Below are 21,625 nucleotides of genomic sequence, written 5' to 3'. Positions count from 1 at the left end.
TTTTTGAAAAAGGACTGGCGTCAGGTAAGATGGAAATGCATTTTTACTTAGAGCCATAAAGCATTAATTAAGCATCAGTAAATTTTTCTTTTAAAGATTTATTGTATATTAGTCTTGGTTTAAAGTTGGATATTTCTAGTATACTTACTCTTCAGATGGGGACACTATTAAAAATATTTCTAAAGCAAACTTGAAAATTGAGGTTCATTGTGATGTATAGCTCGGATACCTAATGTATAATAGTACTTTACTAATAGTTATTATGAAATCTCCACTAGCGTGTACAATATGACTATGGAAAGCCATTTAATACTATAGCTTAGGAAACCAGAAATAACTCCTTTTGCCTTTGGATCCATTTTGGAGGTTGGGAAAGTCTATGAGGGAAAAAGGATTGAGCCTTTTTCCCATTGTGAATTCTAAGGAACATCTTTTGAATAGAGATTTTTTTTTCTGTCTTTCCCTAGCCCATACTGTAAAACAAAAATCAGTCTCAGCTTCTCCTATGCTTCTATCCCTACAATCACTGAAAACTCTACCTTAGATAATCAAGTCAGGGGATAGAGGGATAGGATGAAATGGAGATGACAATTTGCTTCAAGGAAGCAGCCAGAAAAGTTGGGAGAATAGAAGAAAAATTCTAACAGTGGCAATAGGAAAGAAGAAGTACCTGGGACCACTAGGCATTTCTTACTTTTTGGTACACATGGAAACTCCTGAGTTAAAAATGTTATGTGTTATATGGATCTTGGTTTTGAACTTGGGCAGTGGGAGGGAATATACAGGCCTGGATTCAGTATAGCTTTAATCATCTTCCTTTGTCCTTTATAACTGATGTGACACTACAAAAGTTATCTCAGTCTTAAGTGTCAGGCATTATTATAAGTTTAACAGTGGTACCCATAATAATTTATAATTGTTCATGATTCCAAATCACCACAAAAGTTACTACCTGTTAAATTTAGTGGTCTGGAATTCTAGCACTGTTCATGTTCCTGAAAACCAGTATTGTTGTTTTTTGTTTGTTTGTTTGTTTAAGCATATTGAGGATAGAGATGAAGGAATGGAAGTAGAGGAAGGAGAAATGGGAGATGATGAAGCTCCAACAAGTTGGTGAGTTTGGAGAACTTTTAATATTGTCTTTATTATAACAGTATGACCTTTGCATATTGCACTAGAATGTATATAAAACAGGGAGGAGGAAAAAGTTGCTTTTAGGAAAGGTGGCAGGGAGCTAAAGACACATCACTACCTTAAAGCTTCATAAGTCAATATGACTATGGTAGTGGGTGACAGAATATCTTTGATTAATATGGTACTTTTATTTATAAATCTCATATACTCAGTTAACAAATCTTTTAGTACTTCTGATATCAGAATATACTGCTCATCAGAGTGTACTGCACTTTAAAATAGAGCAGCTCTCCACTTTCTCCCTTTTCTCCATGTCATAGATCTGGTGGTGAGTATGATTGACTCTGGTTCTGATACAGGCTTCAAGGAGAAGAAAAAGAAAACCTCCTTTTGGCTTCTGTTCCCACCCCATTCCTCAGTCCTAGAGCCTTGTCCTAATTCTTCATTCTTTCAGCCCTCTAAAATTCTTAATCATGCTAGAGTTCTACAACCATCACAAATAATTACAGTGGGTAGTCCCGATTCCCACATTTGGGGCTACCAACTAGGAAGATATAGTCTTAGAATTCCCATCTCTGTATAGTTCTAAACATATGATTCCATAGAAATGTTATTATAAATGGGGATTAGATTCTGTAGTAATATATTGAACTAATAGGGAGTAACAATCTGGCACTTGTGATTTTTGTGTGTCATGGCCCAAACATCACTGTGAAGTCAGTCAGGTTGGTCTTTGATACCCTTCCAAATTACTTCCAAAAATTGCCACTTTGCTTTCTCATCCTCTCCCCTCCTCATTCTGATCATATTCAATATCAGTTGACAGTTCCTTAATGTGTGTCCTCTTGTGGAATTTTTTTTTTTCAAAAGGGATTCATGAACCCCCCAGGGTTATAAAAGGGTCCAAAAAGAGATGACTGGAGCATTGCCCTAAGTTAGTCTCCTGTATGGGTCTGTCATTGGACTAGTCTTGGATTTCTTACTTCGTACCAGCTTTTCTGGTAGATTACCTGGAGTGATCACCTTCTACCTTCTGTCCCCACTCCGAATTAAGCCTTTTTTTTTCCTCACAAGGATATGAATAAAGGAGTACTTGGAATCACAAATCATTGAATTCTAGCTCTTAGAGGAATTTTAGAGATTATGTCTTCCAAATCCTTACCTTGAACATATTGGAAAATTGATTTCACATATCACCTTCTTTTTAGCCAGTGGTTTCAATCTTTCTCTTTATTTCATAAATAAGGAGCAAAAAGGCTAATGAGTTTGTCTGCTCCCTTCTATTTCTCCTGAGAAGCAGCATGAGTATAATGAAAAAGAAAATTTAACTTGAGTTCATTGCCAACTTTGCTATCAACCAGTTAAATATCTTTGGATAATCTTAAGACTAGGAGAGGACTTCAGCAAACAACATCTATTGTAATCCGTACCTAATCAATAATTCCCTGTACAACATAACCCCAAAATGATCACCAGTTTTTGCGCACTGTAAAGGAAATTAATATCTGTAGGTAGCCAATACACTTTTTAGGTATCTTTGGTCATTAGAAAATTTTTTTCTATGTCAAGCCTAAATCTACCTCTCTGAAATTTCTGCCTATTGCTCTGAATTCTTGTCTTCTGGAGCCAGTCAGAACAATTGTAATCACTCTTCCAATACTTTGACAGCTTACTTTTTTTTCCAAGCTAAATATATTCCGTTCTTTTAGCTGATCTGTTTTTTAGCTAGCATGTTTTCACCATCCTGTTTGTCCTTCTGGATACTTATTTACTTATAGCCTACCACTTTCCTTCCTAAATTGTGGCTTCCATAATGAATCACAAAACTCTTCAATGAGATTGTAACATTGTGTAGTTAGGTACACTATACTTTCCTTAATGCAAACTAAGTTTGAATTAGATTATTACGTTAGTATCACATTCTTAACTCATAATGAGCTTTCTATCTGTTAAAACATTTAGACCTTTTTAAAGTGAAATAATATTTAGCCACCCCATCTTTTATTTGTAAAGTTGATTTTTTTAAACTTAAAAAAATTTTTTTAAATTTAAATTAAAAAGAAATTTTTTTAGCATGGGAGGCAGTAACCATGGGATGAGCATTTACTCTGGAATAAGAGAATGTGGGTTAAAATCTTACCTCTGGTGCCTTCTTCCTTTGTGATCTTGGCAAGTCTGTCTCTTTGCCTCTATAAAATGATGGAGTTAGATTATATGGCTTTGAATTCTCTTCTAGAGCTAGTTGTTATCCCATTACTTGAATTTAGAGCCTTCCTCTTTCACATACTTCCATTGGATAAGTGATCTCTTAGTTAATCTCTGGGACTGTTTTTTCACCTATAAAATGAGGTGATTGGACTAGATATTCTCTAAGATCCCTTCCATCTCTAAACTGATTCTTTTTCAGCTCTAGCTCTTCTCCTTTTTCTCCTTAAGGATGATTTGTGACCATCACAAATTTCCCCTCCCCTAAATGTAGCATCCTTCTTAATTTCAGAAAACTTCTCACACATTCATAATTCCTTCTTCGTCTAAAACCCTTGTGCTGTCTCTCCTGCATAGTCTTCCACCACAGCCAAGATGAGTTGCATGCCCTATTTCTCAAGCATCTTGGAGGCACAGTATTTCATATAAGTAAATTTTGAAAATTTACTATTATGTCATGATTTATTTTAACTTTTGGGGGGGGGCAGCTGGGTGGCTCAGTGAATTGAGAACCAGGCCAAGAGAGGGGAGGTCCTGGGTTCAAATCTGGCCTTAGACACTTCTTAACTGTGTGACCCTGGGCAAGTCACTTAACCCCTATCGCCTAGCCCTTATCACCCTTCTGTCTTAGAACCAAAATTCTAAGACAGAAAGTAAGGTTTTTGGGGAGTTGTTTTTTTTTTTAAACTATTTTTGATGAAATCTTTATAAAATGTATTCTATTTTACTTAAAGTTTAGATGGAAGAAACCTCAAGATGCCACTTAGGCTAAACCTCTTATTTTAGAGATGATAAAACTAGGTTCATGGGGGTTAAATGACTTGTCCAAGGCCCACAGGTAGTATGCATCAAGACCAAATATTGAACCTAGGTCTTCTGATTGTTCTTTCCATACTATTGTGATATAATTGAACTTTTTAAAAATTCTAAAGCAGATCATCATTGTCATCCTTATAACTCATACAATGCTCATACAGTGCTTTTAAGGTTTGCAAAACAATTACCTACCTTATCTGATCCTCATAATTAGCCTAATGAGGAAGGTACCTTAGGCCTGATAATCCCATTTTTACAGATGAGAAAACTCTGAGCCTGAGAAATGAATTGACTTTGCCATGGTCTCAGAATGAGATTTAAACCTGTGTACCTCATGACTAGCTCCATTATTCATTCCATATCATATTCTTTCTTAACATGAATGATATAGTAAAACTTTTGGTAGGTTTCAGGGTCAGTGGACGCAATAACTCCAGACTTGTGCTTTTTTTTTAATGTAGTTCTTCATTTGGGTTTTTACAATTCTTTTCTCTTCTTATAACCACCTTTTTTTTTTCCTGCCCTACCTCTTGAAAGAGATCTCTTGTTCAATTAAATTGCTTAAATTTGTTCATCTTAATTTACATATTATTCTAAGGCACTAAGTTCTGGGTCAGAGTCTGAGGAGGGTCTTTATACCCTTCTTAAAGAACAAAGTACATAGATTTCATGCTAATTATTTGCCACTGTGTTCTGGCTAGTTGGAGTTACTGAAAATTTAACTTTTAGGCACTATGGAGTTTTTGCTCTGAAATTTTGTGATTCTATGTATGAGCATATATATCACTAAGCCTGTTGTACTTAAGGATGTGGAGTTTTGCTCACCTAATATTCCTTATACATGGCATGACTGAATTAATGTGACTGATTTTTTAATGAAATACCAGAATTTCAACATCCAAATGAGTGTTAGCCTTTAGAGTAGTCACCTTGGGGAGATCCTACACTTACTCCAGTGATGCTGCCACTGCTCAGAACTTTTTTGGAGCTCCTCTTTTGGGATTGCCTTCAGAACCACACAAGAAATTCATTCTCATTCCTTTATAGTCACACCTCGTTTTGGACTGAAAATGACATGACCCAGCTTGATCTGAACGACTGTATTCACCAGACTTCGTTCCAAATGACCGTTGGCTGGTTCCAAAAACCAAATCCACCTTGAAAGGAAAAAATAATTGCCTCCACTGAGGATATTAAAAACAAAAAAAAAATGTTCTGTAAGCGTCAACAGAGGAGATTCAAAAATGTTTTGAGCAGAGTCAGCAACATTTGAATACGTGCATGGTTCTTCCAAGGTAACCACTTTGAAGGGGACGGCACCCGGATGAATAAATTCTGGTATGTTTGATTAAACATTTAATAATTTACACCTCATATACTTAAAGAAATTGTACATAAATTCATTTTTGGTACTGCAGATATGTAGAATAACCACTGAAGAATAAGTGTTAACAGTGGATAGATCACCAGGCCTGGAGTCAGGAAGATCTGGGTTCCAATCTGAACTCAAACACTTCCTAGCTCTGTGACTCTGGACAAGTCACTTAACCTGTTTGCCTGGGCCTTGCTGCTCTTCTGTCTTAAAACTGATACTAAGACAGAAGGGAAGGGTTTAAAAAAAGAAAAAGAGTGGCTGTTACTGTAATTTTTTAAAAAGCTTAACAAAGTAAGGATTTAATTTTGTCATCTTCCTCTCTTTGAGTTTTAATGGTGAAGTGAGCTTAAGAGATAGTGAGTTCCCTCTCACTGTAGGACTTCTGGTGAAAAGTGGATTCTATTTGTTAGATATGAAGACAGGTTTTACATGGAGCCTCTGAGGGTCATTTCCACTCTCGGACTCTGTGATCACTAGGCAGTGTTGTAGTGGAAAGATCACTAGTCAGAAAACTGAAGCCTAGCACTGACACTTACAAGCTCTGTCACTAGGGGTACCTCATTTACCCTTTCTGAGCCAGTTTACTCACCTGAAAACTGGAGACAATGATAATACCAAATACTCTTAAGAGAAAGTGTGGTATAATGATTAAAAGGAAGCTTCAGAGATAAGAAAACCCAGATTCAGGTCCTACTTCTAACATTCTTGCTGTGTGGCTTAACCCCTAAATACCTTTCAAGGATACTTTGTCAAAGAACCATATTCTGCCTTAGCAGAACTTTCTGAAATAGGTATTCCCTTTACATGGTTGTTGTGAGGAAAGGCCTTTGTAATTCTTAGTTTAGCCTTTTATTGCACCATTGCCTCAGTTACCAGCTCTAAATTGATTGCAAAGATAAGCAGCTGTATCCACAAAGCTAATTCTCTGTTTATGCCTCAATCCATTTTACTAGCTCTCAATTCAATTCAACAAACTTTTAAACTTGCCTTTAATGCACAAACTACTCTGTGAGGTTGGTAATATAAAAAGAAAAATGTGGGGCAGTTAGATAACCCAGTAGGATAGAGCACCAATTCTGGAGTTGAAGGAGCTTGGTTCAAATCTGGCCTCAGACACTTATTAATTGTGTGACCCTGGCAAGTTACTTAACCCCAATTGCCTAGCCATTTTCACTCTTCTGTCTTAAAATTGATACTAAGAAATAAAGGGTTATTTTTTTATGACATCTTAAAAGGAGCTAACATTTCTACTGAGATGGGAAGGGTATGACATGTACCATGTACATGTATATGTCAAGCTGTGTATTAATAACTTTTATATTTCTGAAGTTGACTTTTTTTTTAAAAGCCATGTATAAACTGGGGAAGGCATGGTTAGACGGTAGTGCATTGGTAAAAGTTTGGAGATTTTAGTGTTCAATAAGTTCAATGTGAGAGAGAGAGCCGCAGATTTGGGTTTGATTTAAGGAAAAGCTTACTAACATTTAGAATTACCCAGGAGTGAAGCACGCTGCCTTAGAAAGCTGCGGAGACCTCCCATTCACTTGGGGGTTTTTTCAAGTGAAGTCTACCTAATCACCTTTGGCTTTGGGAATCTTATCAGGAACTGAGTGGACCAAATCTTTTCAACTTTGAGATTCTGTCATTCTATTTGCCTTAGATTGTTTCTAAAGAAATAGAATGGTTTTAATTTATGTATTGTTTGTTTTCATTAGCTCCATTCCAATTGATTACAACCTGTATAGAAAATTCTGGTCCCTTCAAGATTACTTCAGAAATCCTGTGCAGTGCTATGAGAAGATTTCATGGAAAACTTTTCTCAAGGTAAATTCCTTTAATGCCAATACTACAGTTTTGTAGTTTTCAGAAGTTAAATTGTAATTACTATTTGAACTCTTGCTCACACGGCATATATTGAGGATTAAGTTTAATTCCTTTTGGATGTAAAAGTTGCAGCAGAAATGTGAATATAGTGGAAAGAATACTGAACTAAACTATTTATTTGCTCTGTGAACTTGAGCCACCTTACTTCTTTCAGTCTGTTACCTCTTGGGAAAATGGTGGTAGTAATATGTGCCCTGTCCAAGGTTGTTGGGAGAATCAAAAGAGACGGTAGATGTGAAAGCTTTTTGTAAATGAGAAAGTAGTATGCAAATGTAAGTTAGCATTCTCTTGGTAATGTTTAGTAAAAATTTTACTATACATATATGCTCTGTCTTTTCTAGCTGCAGAAATAGCTACCTTTTCAAAAAAAAATTTGTTTCCGTTTAAAATCAGAATTTTCTTTCTTGTGAGGGCAAAGCCCAACATCACATTAAAAAGATGGCATGATATGTCTTGTATTATGGTAAATGAATAAATAACTCTGTGGGTTAACTAACAAAATAACAAAACCAGTGACAAACAATTCCAGGGTGGTTTGGTAGGGAGAGGAATGGGAATGGAAGAGAGAAGGGAACCACCAGGAGAAGCTGCTGGGAATTATCTCAGTGGGTTCTAGTTATCAAGATGCCAGGTTTATCTGGGAAAGGAGAAGAACAAGGAAGTCTGTATAAGATGGTTTTAATAACAAACTAGGATGGGGAGTGAAGGGAAGTAGGGCAAACTGCCACTTGAGTCTAAAGGTAACTCAGGGAACAGAGGGATGATGATGACTACTCTGAACACTAAATCTACCAGCAGATTTCCTAGGAATGGCAAGGCTGGCTTGTCAGGGGTAAGAGTATCTCACAAAGCAGTCCTTGGCTGTTCTCTAAATGTCTCTGGTCCCAGGAACCTCTGATTAACCAACAAGATATAATCCAAGTGAGATGTCAGGGAGATGGGATTATCTGTGTGTGTCCACCAACAACACAGGTAAAATCCTGTCTCAACCTGCACTTCACTGTTCTCCTCTGAAGATCTTGTATTCAGGTTCAAGGAACAACTTCAAAGTACTGAGATCCCAAACACCACACAGGCTCATCCAAGACAGCTGTTTACAAAGCCCACAACTGCCAACAACTCCCAACTCCAGAGTCACTGTATGCAGGTCTCTTCTGTGGCAGGATTACAAGTTTGGAATTCCAAGCTCTTGCCATCTTGCCAGCCAAGTCTGCTAACTAAATCTATAATCTTTATTTTCTCTATAACACTTGTGTATTTTTTTAAGTACAGTGTCTTATTTTTTTAAATCACAATTAGCTAATTCAAATTCTTTAATGATGAAATTAAACTGATGAGGATAATTTAATATCAACATTGCCATGCCTAGATCTGATTTAATGTCACTTTGTTTTTCCCTTTGATATTTCATTCACAAAAATGTTGAGTAAAAAGCTCATCAGATACTAGATCTAAGATGTAAGATGAGGAGGCTAAGCTCCTGAGAGGTTAAGGGATCTGCCCAGCATCACATATCTATTCAGTGTCTTGGGTAGAATTTGAACTCAGTTCTTCCTAACTCCAAATGTAAGATTCTCTCTTACTTGAGCAGTTGTTTAAACAATTAATCTCATCAGAGAATGTATGTAAAGTATGAAAGATTTTCTACAGTTGGCCCTATATCTTAACTGCATTTAGAAAAAATAAGTAATCATATTTATATTTCAAGAGGAGGGATAATTAACCTTTTAAGATAATGAGGTCTTATCTGATTGATAAGTATCTTAGTCATGCTTTTTCATACTTAATATGATATATGAATAAATAGTTGATTGCCAGTGTCTATTTTCTATTAATTAGTATTTTCATTTTGCAGTATTCTGAAGAGGTTTTAGCTGTTTTTAAAAGTTATAAACTGGATGATACTCAGGCCTCAAGAAAGAAGTTAGAAGAATTGAAAACAGGAGGAGAACATGTATATTTTGCAAAATTCTTAACAAGTGAAAAGGTATGAAAGCCTTCATTTTCACAGATATCCAATTTTTTAAAAAATTCTATTTATTTCACTTGATATGATTTCACTCCATATTTGAGTTGGATTTGCTCCTTAAGTTGATTAAATGTATTGACTAACCACATGTAGACAATGTAATCTGAAGGAAGCTACAATTGCTGTCTTATATAAATAGTTCTAATTTGAAATCATAGGATAGATAGCAGTGGGTGGGGGTTTGATTTGAATTTTTTTAATTGGGCTAGAAAATATTTTAATATTTCTTTTGAGCCTTCATACTGCTTAACGCTAAGAAAACCTTTAAGAATCTGAGCTAAATAAATAAGAATATTTTTCTACTTGACTTAAAAATTGCTTTTTATACATAAATGGTTGTTTCTCAAGTGCTTGAAAAATGAATTTGGCTATGGTGAATTGGGTATATGAAGGGGATTTGGAAGAGGGATGTAAATACCTATTTGGAGGCACTACAGTAATCTAGAATGAATTAGAATAGTGGGAAGGATAACAGAGGGCAAAGATATAAGAGATATTACAGATGCTTGCTTAGCTCTGCATCAGTTCATCGTCTTCTTGGGTTTTTCTGAAACCGTCCTGCTTGTTATTTCTTATAGCACAATAGTATTTCATCACAGTCATATACTATAACTTGTTTGATCGTTTCCTACTTAATGGGCATCCCCTCAATTACCAATTCTTTGCCACCACAAAAAGAACTGCTACAAATATTTTTGTACAAGTGGATCCTTTTCCATTTTCTTTGCTCTCTTTGGGATATAGATCTCGCATTGCCGAGTGAAAAGATGTATGTATGCACTGTTTTGTAGCTCTTCAGTTGTAGTTCCAAATTATTCTCCAGAATGGTTGGGCAAGTTCACAATTCCACCAATAATGCATTAGTGTATTTATTTTGTGCTTCATTGTGATGTGGAGATGATGCATCCAAATTGGACTTGTTAGGCAATTGAAGATTTTTCAACAGGAGAGAAACAAGCAAATAAAATGGAATCTGGAACTTGGGTACAGAAGGTGTTGAGGGAATGGCAACTATTTGGCTTGGATAAAAGGTATAGGGGCACATCGTGGTGGTCTGCAATTATTTGAATGTTTGTCCTAGGGAAGGAGATTAGCACCTAATAGTTCTATCCAAAATTATAAGGTTTCCTGGGAAGTTTTCAGACTAAGACTGATGTTTGTTTGTTGTGTATGTAATAGAGGGGATTCTTTTTTTTTCCCTCATGGTTACATGATTCATGTTGTCTTACTCCCCTTTTCCGTCTCCCCTCTCAGAGTTGACAAGCAGTTCACTGGGTTGTGTGTGTGTACATGTATATTTATATCACATATGTTTATATACACATATATATGCACATATACATATATACTTACATTATACATATCTGACCATATCTTCATACATATATAAAGATTGCTTTATTACAAAAATGAATAATATTCACTCAAAACCTATTTCCATATTCATTTTTGCAATAAAGCAATCTTTTAAAATATAAACAAATAATAAATAATGTGTTTTCTTCTGGATTTTTTAGAGAGAATTCTTGATGAGAGAAGATTGTACTTAGATAGGGTCCCTCCCAATTCTTCTGAGATTCCGATTCTCTAATCCTGTATTTTATGCAGCTGGGACAATTAGGGAAAAATTATGAGGAAAATTTGTGTGAGCATAACCATTACAACTACCCAATTAAAGGGCCTACCTCATAAGAAATATGTTTTTCCATTTACTGAAATACTAATGTGCAAGGATGTTTAGAAGTGATTTCTATTTTACAAGTAAAATTGAGCTAACTGACCCCACCTAGGGTATCTTCTAACACTTAAAATGATATGATTCTAAATGAAATATTACTTATTCCACCAATGCCCTACAGCTACACTGTTTTTGAAAAAAACTTTTCAGGTACTTCCCTGATTACATATATATTCATTCTCATTTATTGTTCCTTGCCAGGACTAAAGTTTTATATATATATATATATATATATTTTTTTTTTTTCACTTTCCATAGAAACATTCTTTCAAGGTAGCTAAATCTTTCCATTACCCATCTATACAGATATAGTATTTTGCCTGCTTTCCTTATATGTTGAAAGATAAAGTCCATACTTACTGATTTCATCTGAAACTTAAGGTCTCTTACTCAGCTATGCTCAGTTCTCAATACTTTGGATTTTTTTTTTAATTGCCAGTCATTAATAAATACACATGATAAGAAATAGACCAAAATATTTTTTCAATGAATTGTTCATTGCTTTATTATTCATTTTAGATTTCTGTAGTAGAAAATTATAAATTTTGGCCAAGTTTGACTTTCACTGTGCTAGATAAAGTAAACACTGTCCTTTGTCTTTTGTGTGCATGTAGCTTATGGATTTACAGCTGAGTGATAGTAACTTTCGGCGTCACATCCTTCTGCAGTATCTCATTTTATTTCAGTACCTCAAGGGACAAGTGAAATTCAAAAGGTAAGCATATTATAATTATTAAATTACTTATTTGCAAGAGCTTAGAAAATATAGTAAAATTGTAAACTGTGGTTAGCCATAAGCAATACTGGGCCTAGGTTACCTAGTGTTTTCTTTCCACTGCATCCAAGGACCTCCTTTGTGAATAAGGGACGCAAAGCAACTGTTTGAAATATATTTGGTACCTTAATAACTAGGTAATTCAGGATATCAGCCAGAAAGATGAGGAAACAGGTGACAATGTAAGGCTTAAATTATAGAACATATATGTTCCTGTTCCATTCAGGTTATTTCTCCTGCCCCTGATAGTGGGGGAATCTACTTTTTAGAGCTAGATATATAGGTGATTGACCTGAGGTACTTTTCCTTTTCCCAAAAAGGGTAAGTGAGAAACCAGTGGCAGTTTTTGGTTTGGAAAATCATGAGCCCTGAATGTGAGGATCTCAAAACCCCCAGTAAAATATCACACTAGTAAATGGACAGATCCAGGAACTCTAGAACCCAAATACATGTTCCTGCTAAAAATCTCCACTATGTCCTTTTATACAACTGCCTTCTAATGCATTTTAAGGCATTCATATCTTCCTGACCAATGGATATCACCAGTCTTTCTGAGAAAGTATATTTCTTACTGATGGGTGCCAGATCTAGTCTTAAGGAACAACTTTATATCCCCATACATTCCTCTACCCCACTTAGGTAAGAATGATAATGTCACTATTTTTTTTCTCCTTAACTTCTCTTCTGTTATAGACCTTGTCACTCCACCCAGAGTTTTCCATAGCAACTCCAACTCTATATCCCAAGTGAGGTAATGGCCTAACTTCAGTAGCCATGAAGTTGGCAACCCAGCCAGCCAGGAAAAAAAAGCCCCTCAGGATTATCTTTAGATAGGGTCACTTTCTAACCTGATTTATTTATATATTTCAGTCTTTCACAAAACTTAGGAAGTATCTTCTAATATCTTATGTATTTCAATTATTTCCCTCTTGTCGTGCTTATAATTGAAATTAGAGAATGATTATTCCTAGCTGCTTATACAGCTAACAACATCTTAGAATATTACTATGAACCCTGGTAGAGAGCCTAAATACCCCTTGGCTGACTTACTCAACTGAGCAATCCCCTGACTAACCAGACTCAGTAGGAATTAGTAACCACTTAAACCAGATAAGATTCTACTTGAAATTATTATGAATAAAATGCTTGTTTGAGCTGCTGGTAAACAGCCTAGACTTCTCTTGGAGGCAGATAGGATTTTATATATCTTCTTTTCATTGCTACCAGAAAAGAGGAAAAACAGATTTCTTCTAAATACCAACATCATCATCAAACTTCAAAAAGGAATGTCTTTGCTCTTGTTACTTCGATGGCTGTTTTAGCAATGAATGACTGAATTGAATGCAAAAAATAAAAAATAAAATGTGTAGTAGTCACATATATAATAACTGTAGATTTTATATTCTGTTTTAAGAATGCAATGAGGTGGAGCTGGTCTTTTGGTTTCATCAGTGTGAAAAAGTTCCGGTGTAGAAGCTCTCTTTCTCCAATAACAAAAACAACTCATTTGTAATTTTGGGGTCTTAGAAATTTGCCTGGAGATACTAAGAAGTTAAGTGATTTGCTTGTCATCACATACTACTAATGTGCATCAGAGGCATTACTTGAACTTTGGTTTTCCTGACTCCAGACTGGCTGTCTATATAATATATAACATACCACCTCTCAGGATGCAATAAGTTTTCAGAAAACCTCCAGGCATTTTTGTCACATTTCCTACAGTAATACTTAGAGTTTACTGTGGTATTTGTTCCGTATATTTTTAAAGCAAATATATAAACTGTCTCAGACCAGTAATGTCAACTCAAATAGAAACAAGTTACTAAACTAATCATAAAGATCCCTGCAGATTGCAGATTGACTTAGAAAACCATATATTAATATCATCTATGTTTTATTGCATTTTTATTTATTATTGTTAACTATCTCAATTATATTTTCATCTTGTTCAGGCCTCCTTAGGGAATGCTACAGACCATGAATTTGACACCTTTCTCTTAGTCTTCTTATTTGCTTTATTTTTCAGTTCAAACTATGTTCTAACTGATGAGCAATCCCTCTGGATTGAAGATACTACAAAATCAGTCTATCAAGTAAGTTCAGTACAAGACATCAGTGATCAAAAAACTTGGAAATTTGGAGTTTTCTCTGTTTATGAACTAGATTTAACAGTTTCAGCCTCATATAGGAAAATAAGGATAACATTAGCTCAGGTACGGGAACCACAAACACTTTTATGGGGTCTCTCTGCCTGTAAACCATTCATATGATGCAGAAAGTTGTTGAAAGCTTAGTGTGTGCTTTCTGATCACAGCTACTATCTGAAAACCCCCCTGATGGAGAGAGATTTTCAAAAATGGTAGAGGTATGTATCTTATGTTATTGTTATTTTTGATACCAAATAGAATTTTAAGTTATTTCCATTATACAATTATGTTAATTATGTTTGTGTACTTTTTCTAGCATATATTAAACACTGAAGAAAATTGGAACTCATGGAAAAATGAAGGCTGTCCAAGTTTTGTGAAAGAAAGGTAAAAACTTCAATAAGAAATAACAGGCATTTTCAGATATTGTTTAAAATGATGATTTTCCATTATATGTAATTTTTAAAAAATATATTTACATACATCTTTGTTCTGATCAATTTGAGTACTCCCACAAGCAAGGCAGATTATGGCATATCCATATCTTCTCATTCTGTGCAGCTCTTGAACATCTCTCCCTTTCCCCCCATATTTCCTAAAAAGGTCCACCCCAAATGCTTTGGGCCTTTCCTCTAGCTCTCTTGATGTTTTGATACTAGTAGGACATATGAGGTATCTATCTGTTATTCTTTATTTTCATTATGACTAGTCCACTTCTTTTCATCGTACATCTCTTTGATAATATCTTTCATGCATCTTGGTAGATAATTCTTTGTAGCTAATAAGCTACAATCTGGCCACATGAACAATTTTTACATATTTCTTAATTGTATTTAAAGTGATTTGTAACTGATTCTTTGAACACTGGGCTGTACTATGTTTCTCAACCATAAAGCAGGAATATTAGTATTTAAAAGTTGTCCAGTTGAGATAGCTCTAATGTTGTTGATAGAAAAGATAGCTTGTTATAAAAATCTTGACAGATCTTTTCCTTTTTTTATCTGTTTATTGTTCTGCTTCCAGTTTCATCTTTACATGCTCTCAGTATAATCTGGCTTACTTCATTCTTACCAAGCTTGCTATAAACTTGTCTTCCTCTCCACTTTCTTTCTGTTTTATGCTCATAATCTTGCATCATCTTCCTCTTCAACCATTTACAGATAATTTCATATTTTAAAGCAGCATTACCCTTGGCTGCCATGTCTGTCCTCTTGTGTTACCGCTTGGTAAATAACATCAAGGTCTTGGTGATCAAGGCAGTTTCTAAGTGGCTTCTGATTAATGGTGGCTGATTTACATAAGTTAAGTTTCAATTTCATAAGAAATACTGGCAGCTTGTATTCTCTGTTCTTCTATCTACTTATTTAACATCAGTGAAATTCATAAAAAAAAATTTCTCTCCCTAAAGATTGTCAATTTTAGCAACATGCATAAGGTGATTTACTTTTAGAAAAATGTTTTTAGTCATCCACAATTAGCTAATGCATGTCAATTATACTTTTTATTCTAAATTGTTGGAGACAGTTTTATTTTTGTGGTATATTCTCATTTTTACTCTCACTTCTAATTTCATTATGATTCTGGTTTTTGCCTTACAAATTGGGATTTTTTATATATCTTATAGATTAGATGGCTCCCACTTTAGTAACTGGTCTGATAAAGTGAATTCCACTTTTCATGATTAAGAACTGAATAGCATCATATGAAAAAACTTTTCTGTAATAGGTTAGCACCATCTAGCTCTTTTCTGGAAGATGCAGAATTATGAGGCTTCTGGATAGGTTACACACCATTAGCCTCTTTCAGTTCTTAACTTTGAGCCATATTTTCCAGCATGTTTTGCCTTTTTCCCATGTGCCATTTATATCACTAGCTTATTCAAGCAGAGGTTGATATAATTTAGAGAGGATCTTACCATGTTTTTTCTAGAATTTCTCTTCCACCTTATTCCCTGCCACAGTGGTCTTTTCTCCCCCAAATATTGAAATATATCATGAAATGTTTCTTGTTGACTTTGGACACAATAAAATTAATTCTGCAAACACAAACCTGCCTTGCCAAAGTGAGCATGTTAGCCATTCCTATTTTTAGCTGTATCCTCATTTTTGTCTTCTAATATCAACTATAGCAAAACAGTTGAATGTTAGGAGTCATCTACTTTAGTAGAACATCCCCTTGTTAGTCTTCAGGCAAGAGTCTTTATATTTAGTGCCAATAGTTACAGTCATATTTAGAGAGAGTTTAAAAATTATGATACATGGTGTTCTTTCCACCTTTCTGCCATCTTGCCACAATCATGGTAGAAGCTAGGAGGAGCTGCACAAAACTGAATCAGGCTGTGTTGTATTTTTCTTCGTTTCATGTGTTTCCTTGATCAGAGAATTTATCACCTACTGGTCAGTTTGTTGGTGATGAACTTATCAGCACTTAATTGAGTTGGTTATCAGAAACGGGCATAGTCCATTGCTGGGACTATATTCAAAGACTTTAAAACAATGTGGAAAACACCAAAAATTTGTATTCATCTGGCCTTTGAGAATTCAATAGCTTTTGAAAAACCAAGATTGCCTATATGCCCCAAAGAAAGCAGGGAAGTAGGACTTTATTGACTGCTTTTTGAGGCAGAATTCTTCGTATTGATCAGCAAAAATTTATTATGCCAGGGCTAGGTCTGGGGGAATACAGGCACAAAAGATAAAACAGTCATTTCTCTCAAGGAGCTTACGTTCTTTTGGATGAAATGGGTTGGCAGAAGGTGGGATCTGGGGATAGAGAGAGAGTGTGAGAACACACAAGTGTTAAATGCTTACCATGTTTAAGGGATAGAGATATAAATAAAAGCAAACAAGGTAGTCTCTGCCCTCAGGAAGCTTACATCCTTTAAAGTTTAATAGATTTTTATTAAATTCTTTTGTTTTTACATTGTCTAGATATACCCCAGATTTCTTTTTGAGGCCAAAATTATTCTTCATACCTTTTTAACATTTCATCTTCAATTGTTTTGTGGTGGTTCCCCTCCCCCATTTTCTTTTAATATACTTGTTATGCACAAACACATGCATATATACTTACATACACACAGAGCATTTTCTTGGTTTTGCTTACTTCTGCTTGCATCAGTTTGTGCAAGTTTTTCCATGCTTCTTTATATTTTTATGGGAGAAAACAACACATAATAAGGAGGTCAGAAATTAGGAAGGAGGGTCTTGAGTGCAAAGGTGTAGTTTGGAGTTGGTGCCTGGGAAGTAAGGTGGAGAGGCTTACTTTTAAAAACCCAGACTGGATCTAGTAACAGTCCTAGGTTCCTATGGGAGAAGATGGGGAAGAATAAATATAATAAATATAAAGTAACTAGGGGAGGAAGGCACTTGAAATTGGGATCGTGAAAAGCTTCATTTAGAAGAGGGTACCTAAACTACATCCTGAAGAAAGAGGAGTTATGTGAGGAGGGAATGCGTTATAGGTATGGGGGGTGGGCATCCTAAAGTCACAGAGATGGAGTGCATAGAAAGAAAGCCTTACAAGGTAAGGAGGAGAGTAATGTATAATGAGGGAAAGATATATAAAAAATAATAAAGTTAGGTTATGAAGGACTTTAAAAGCCTTCATAAAGGAGTTTATAGATGATTTTGGAGGCAATAAGGAGCCATTACAGTTAATATTAAGTAGGGGAGAGCCACAGCTGCACTTAAGGAAATAAATTTGACATTTGTGAGGAGATAGACTGAAGCAGAAAGATACTTGACAAGGAGACCAGTTCGGGGCCATAACAACAGTTTATTATGCAAGAGATGATGAGGGCCTGGACTAAAGTGTCAGAGAGAGAAAGAAGCAGATGTGAGAGAAATGTTATGGAGAGTAAAATGTCAAGATTTGTCAGCAGATTGAGTACGTAGGGTGAGGGAGGACAAAAAGACAAGGTTAAACCTGGGAGACAGGAAGAATGGTTTATGGGGACATCTTTTTATATTTACCTTAATGTGTGTTACTCCTCACTTGAGATATCCCCAAAACAAAATTGTCATGTGCGTTATTAATTGCTTTATATATTTTTGTCTTCTAAAGGAATACTGTGTATTCATGTAGAACTTTTTTATCTTAAGAAAAGTGACCTAAAAATGTTTCCTTGTCAGATCTAAAACTCTTTCACCTTTCCTAACTACGTATAATTCCAAAAATAGTGTGCGTTCTATTTGCCGTAGACCATCAGACTCCAAGCCTACAAGAGTTGTAAGAAAGAGAACAGCACCAGAGGATTTCCTGGGGAAAGGACCCAACAAAAAAATTCTGATGGGAAAGTAGGTCAGCTTGTCTTCATATCTGGGCCAGGATTGGTAATTGTATATTCAATATGTTTATTTTTTTAAAAGGTGCCATTATAGAATTTTAAAAGTTTTTTGCTGCCAAATATTACATGAGTTTATTTCTATAAGAGTAGCCAACTATAACCTGGTTCCTTATGCTCATCCTGTAGCTACTCTAGCCTTCATTTTGAAGGTTGCTTGGAAAGCCCGTGGCTTCTTTCTACATTGTCTCTGGATGAATTTTGAACCAGATTGAGCCACCTCACCTCCAGTTGTACCAAGTTGTCATGATCACTGAGTTTTGGGTGTTTCTCAACTAGTAACTGCTCATAAATACATCTAAGAAGAGTTAATGCATTCAAATACTTCCCCTGCTCCTCTCTTTCTACCAGAGAGTGGCATAGAGAGAAATCATCTCACTAGTTAGTGTGAAAATATCAGTATGATTGAGAACCTTCTGTTTCCCTAGCAACTTTAGCAAATGTTCAAAAGCCGTGGTTCTGGCCCTTTGTGAACTTTCATTTTTTAGCATGAACCATTAATACATTCTGTACATTTTCTTTACTTCTTAATGAGCAAAAATAAAAATAAAGATGACGGGCTTACAGAAATTTCTAAGTGAATGCTTCATTGACATCGTTGTGTTTTTGACTGGAATAATTAGGGGTATTTTTCTCTTTTGCTTTTCAGTGAGGAACTAACAAGACTTTGGAATCTCTGTCCTGACAATATGGAAGCTTGTAAATCAGAGTCCAGGCAAGTGAAAGGTTGCTCTTTTTCTTTGCACCATTAAGAATAAAATCATCACATTTTTCCTGGTGACATCAGACCTTCAAGCTCTGTGAACAAATGTTTAAGATATGTTGTGAACAAAATAACTAGAAGGTTTTCCAAACTAAATCCTCCCAGCTTTGTCTGGTGTGAAGTAGGCAAAATAATAATGCTAAGATTTCAGGAAATCTTATAAACCACACACAGGTGAGGGACCCATGTGATATTGAATCATAACTGATTGGTTTGCTTGGTTTGCATTTGGAAAGCCCAGTATTCTATCTGAAGGCAATTTATTGTCCTGAGATCTAAATTACTTAATATCAGAATTTTCTTTGATAGTTTGATATTTCTGAATTTTACTTAAATACCCAAATGTTCTTTAACCATGATAAAAAGTCTTAACTGCTAAAATTAAACCTTTGACATTCCGTGTCATTAATATTAAATCTGAATGGTTAAAAAAATTGCTGGTTGGAAAATTTTATGATACTGTTCCCCAAAATCTGAAAGACTTTGTTTTTATGAATGATAGGCTATTAAGTAAGAAATTTGCAAGTCTTAGGTTATATGAGTTGAATTTTTCAGATTGTACGTTTAAAATCTAGACTTTGATGACTTAGGGAAAAAAAATACCTTTCTTATCCCCTTACCCAACTCCTCCCACCCCAGCCCCAGTGAGGGGCGGGCGGGGGGGGGGGGGGGGAGTTATTTTTTTATATGTACGTGTGTGTTTGTGTGTCTGTTAAACCACTTAAGTGCTTGGTTTGGGGACATTTACTAAAGCAGAAGTTCTTCACATGTTTTCCAGCAGACATAACCCTTTGGCAATCTTCTGAGCCCTGTGGACCTCTTCTCAAAATAGTATTTTTAAATGCATAAAATATATGGTATTACAAAGAAAATCAATTATATTAAAATACAATTATAAAAAAAATTATTTTTCTTTAGTTTTTTTTTTTAGTTTTTTCTGTTTTACAACTGTAGATAAAATTAAAATCTTCCATTTCTATAGTTTCTCAATAAGATAAGATGCCCTTTGAAAAAATAAGGCAGATAAACTATATTTAAATATGAAATCTTGAATTCTTTCCAATGAACAGAGAATACATGCCAACTTTAGAAGAATTTTTTGAAGAGGCCATTGAGCAGGCAGACCCAGAAAATATGGTTGAAAATGAATATAAGTAAGTAATCTTTCTCATGATATAATTTTTAATTTCCTTCCATCTTCAGAATGACTTAAGATCTCCAGGAAAAGCTTTCCGTCATGTAAATCACTGGAGTAATGATATCTTGGATGTCTGCTTTGTTTCATCTTCTCAAATGAGATAACTCCTTCATAACTATTATTAAACATTTCAGAACTGATCCTGACAAAGTTTTACAAAATCGGCTGAGGACAGGGTGGTACACTTCATGTAAAACAAGACAACTTTTTCTGGATATAATTGAAGATTTTGAAAATGCCTACATAATATAAGTTTGAGAGTAGTATATTCTGGTGAATTAAGCACAGGTCTGAGGAATATAACTCCTAATCTTGATTTTTCTGAGACTATTGTCGTTTGGCCCCTCCCAAGGCTAGATCTGCTCATTTTGCCCTCATCAGTTTCATTATGAAACCCCAGAAGTGCCATGGCTGCTATTCTATAGTTATTCTAATAGTCTCTTAGAGACTCACAGATCCATACTGATAGCAGCTGCTGCCTAAATTTCCTAATTCATTAAGTCTGAGTTCCTATGATTCCCATCCCACTTCTCTGGTTAGAGGGAGGGCAGGGAGGGAGGCAACTATCAAGGAGATGTTCTGAAAGTACAAGTCTGATCATGCCACCTTTCTACACAGAAAACTCCAGTGGCTCCCAATTGCATCTAATATCAAATATGAGCTCTCTTTGTCTGCCTTTGAAAGTCCTACACAACCTATCCTGCCATCTTTCAAGTTTTCTAATGAAGGAAATTAAGTGGAAGATGAAATGTTTTGGTCTACGGTCCTAATAGTTCTTTAGCTGTGGAAAGCATTTTTCATCATGAGTCCTTTGTGGGTATCTTGGAAACTTGCTTTGCTAATAATAGTATAGTTCTTCACCAGCAATTATTGTGTAATATTTGTTGCTGTACTTTCCTCAATTAATGGACACCTCCTCAATTTCCAGTTCTTTGCCACTACAAACAAAGAGAGTTGCTCAGTACAAGCAGGTCCTTTTTCAACTCTTTGAGATACAGACCTAGTAATGGTATTTCTGGGTCAGAGGGTATGCAGAGTTTTGTAACCCTTCAAGCATGGTTCCATATTGCTCTTCAGAATGGTTGTATTAGTTTACAATTCCACCAACAGTGTGTTAGGGTCCCAATTTTCCCAAATTGGCTCCAACATTTATCATTTTCCTTTTTGGTCATATTAGCCAATCTGATAAATGGAAGATTGTTATCTCAGAGTGGTT

The 21,625-nt window shown here is 35.3% G+C and overlaps 1 protein-coding gene across 1 annotated transcript in view; it reads left to right on the top strand.

Annotated features, from left to right (window-relative positions):
* THOC1 (THO complex 1) overlaps window positions 1-21,625 on the top strand; it is a 61,841-nt gene that overhangs the window by 31,239 nt on the left and 8,977 nt on the right. The window contains exons 9-18 of the mRNA XM_044666654.1: window positions 1,040-1,113; window positions 7,246-7,354; window positions 9,270-9,401; window positions 11,796-11,896; window positions 13,983-14,049; window positions 14,271-14,321; window positions 14,420-14,490; window positions 18,306-18,401; window positions 19,098-19,163; window positions 20,282-20,365. Coding sequence (XP_044522589.1) covers window positions 1,040-1,113; window positions 7,246-7,354; window positions 9,270-9,401; window positions 11,796-11,896; window positions 13,983-14,049; window positions 14,271-14,321; window positions 14,420-14,490; window positions 18,306-18,401; window positions 19,098-19,163; window positions 20,282-20,365 — 851 coding nt within the window. The remainder of the gene's footprint in view (window positions 1-1,039; window positions 1,114-7,245; window positions 7,355-9,269; window positions 9,402-11,795; window positions 11,897-13,982; window positions 14,050-14,270; window positions 14,322-14,419; window positions 14,491-18,305; window positions 18,402-19,097; window positions 19,164-20,281; window positions 20,366-21,625) is intronic.

Source organism: Gracilinanus agilis, chromosome 1 (genome assembly GCF_016433145.1).
Source record: "Gracilinanus agilis isolate LMUSP501 chromosome 1, AgileGrace, whole genome shotgun sequence".
Taxonomy (NCBI): Eukaryota; Metazoa; Chordata; class Mammalia; order Didelphimorphia; family Didelphidae; genus Gracilinanus; species Gracilinanus agilis.
The sequence above is the reverse complement of the archived record's forward strand: the minus strand, read 5'-3'. Positions and strand labels throughout refer to the sequence as shown.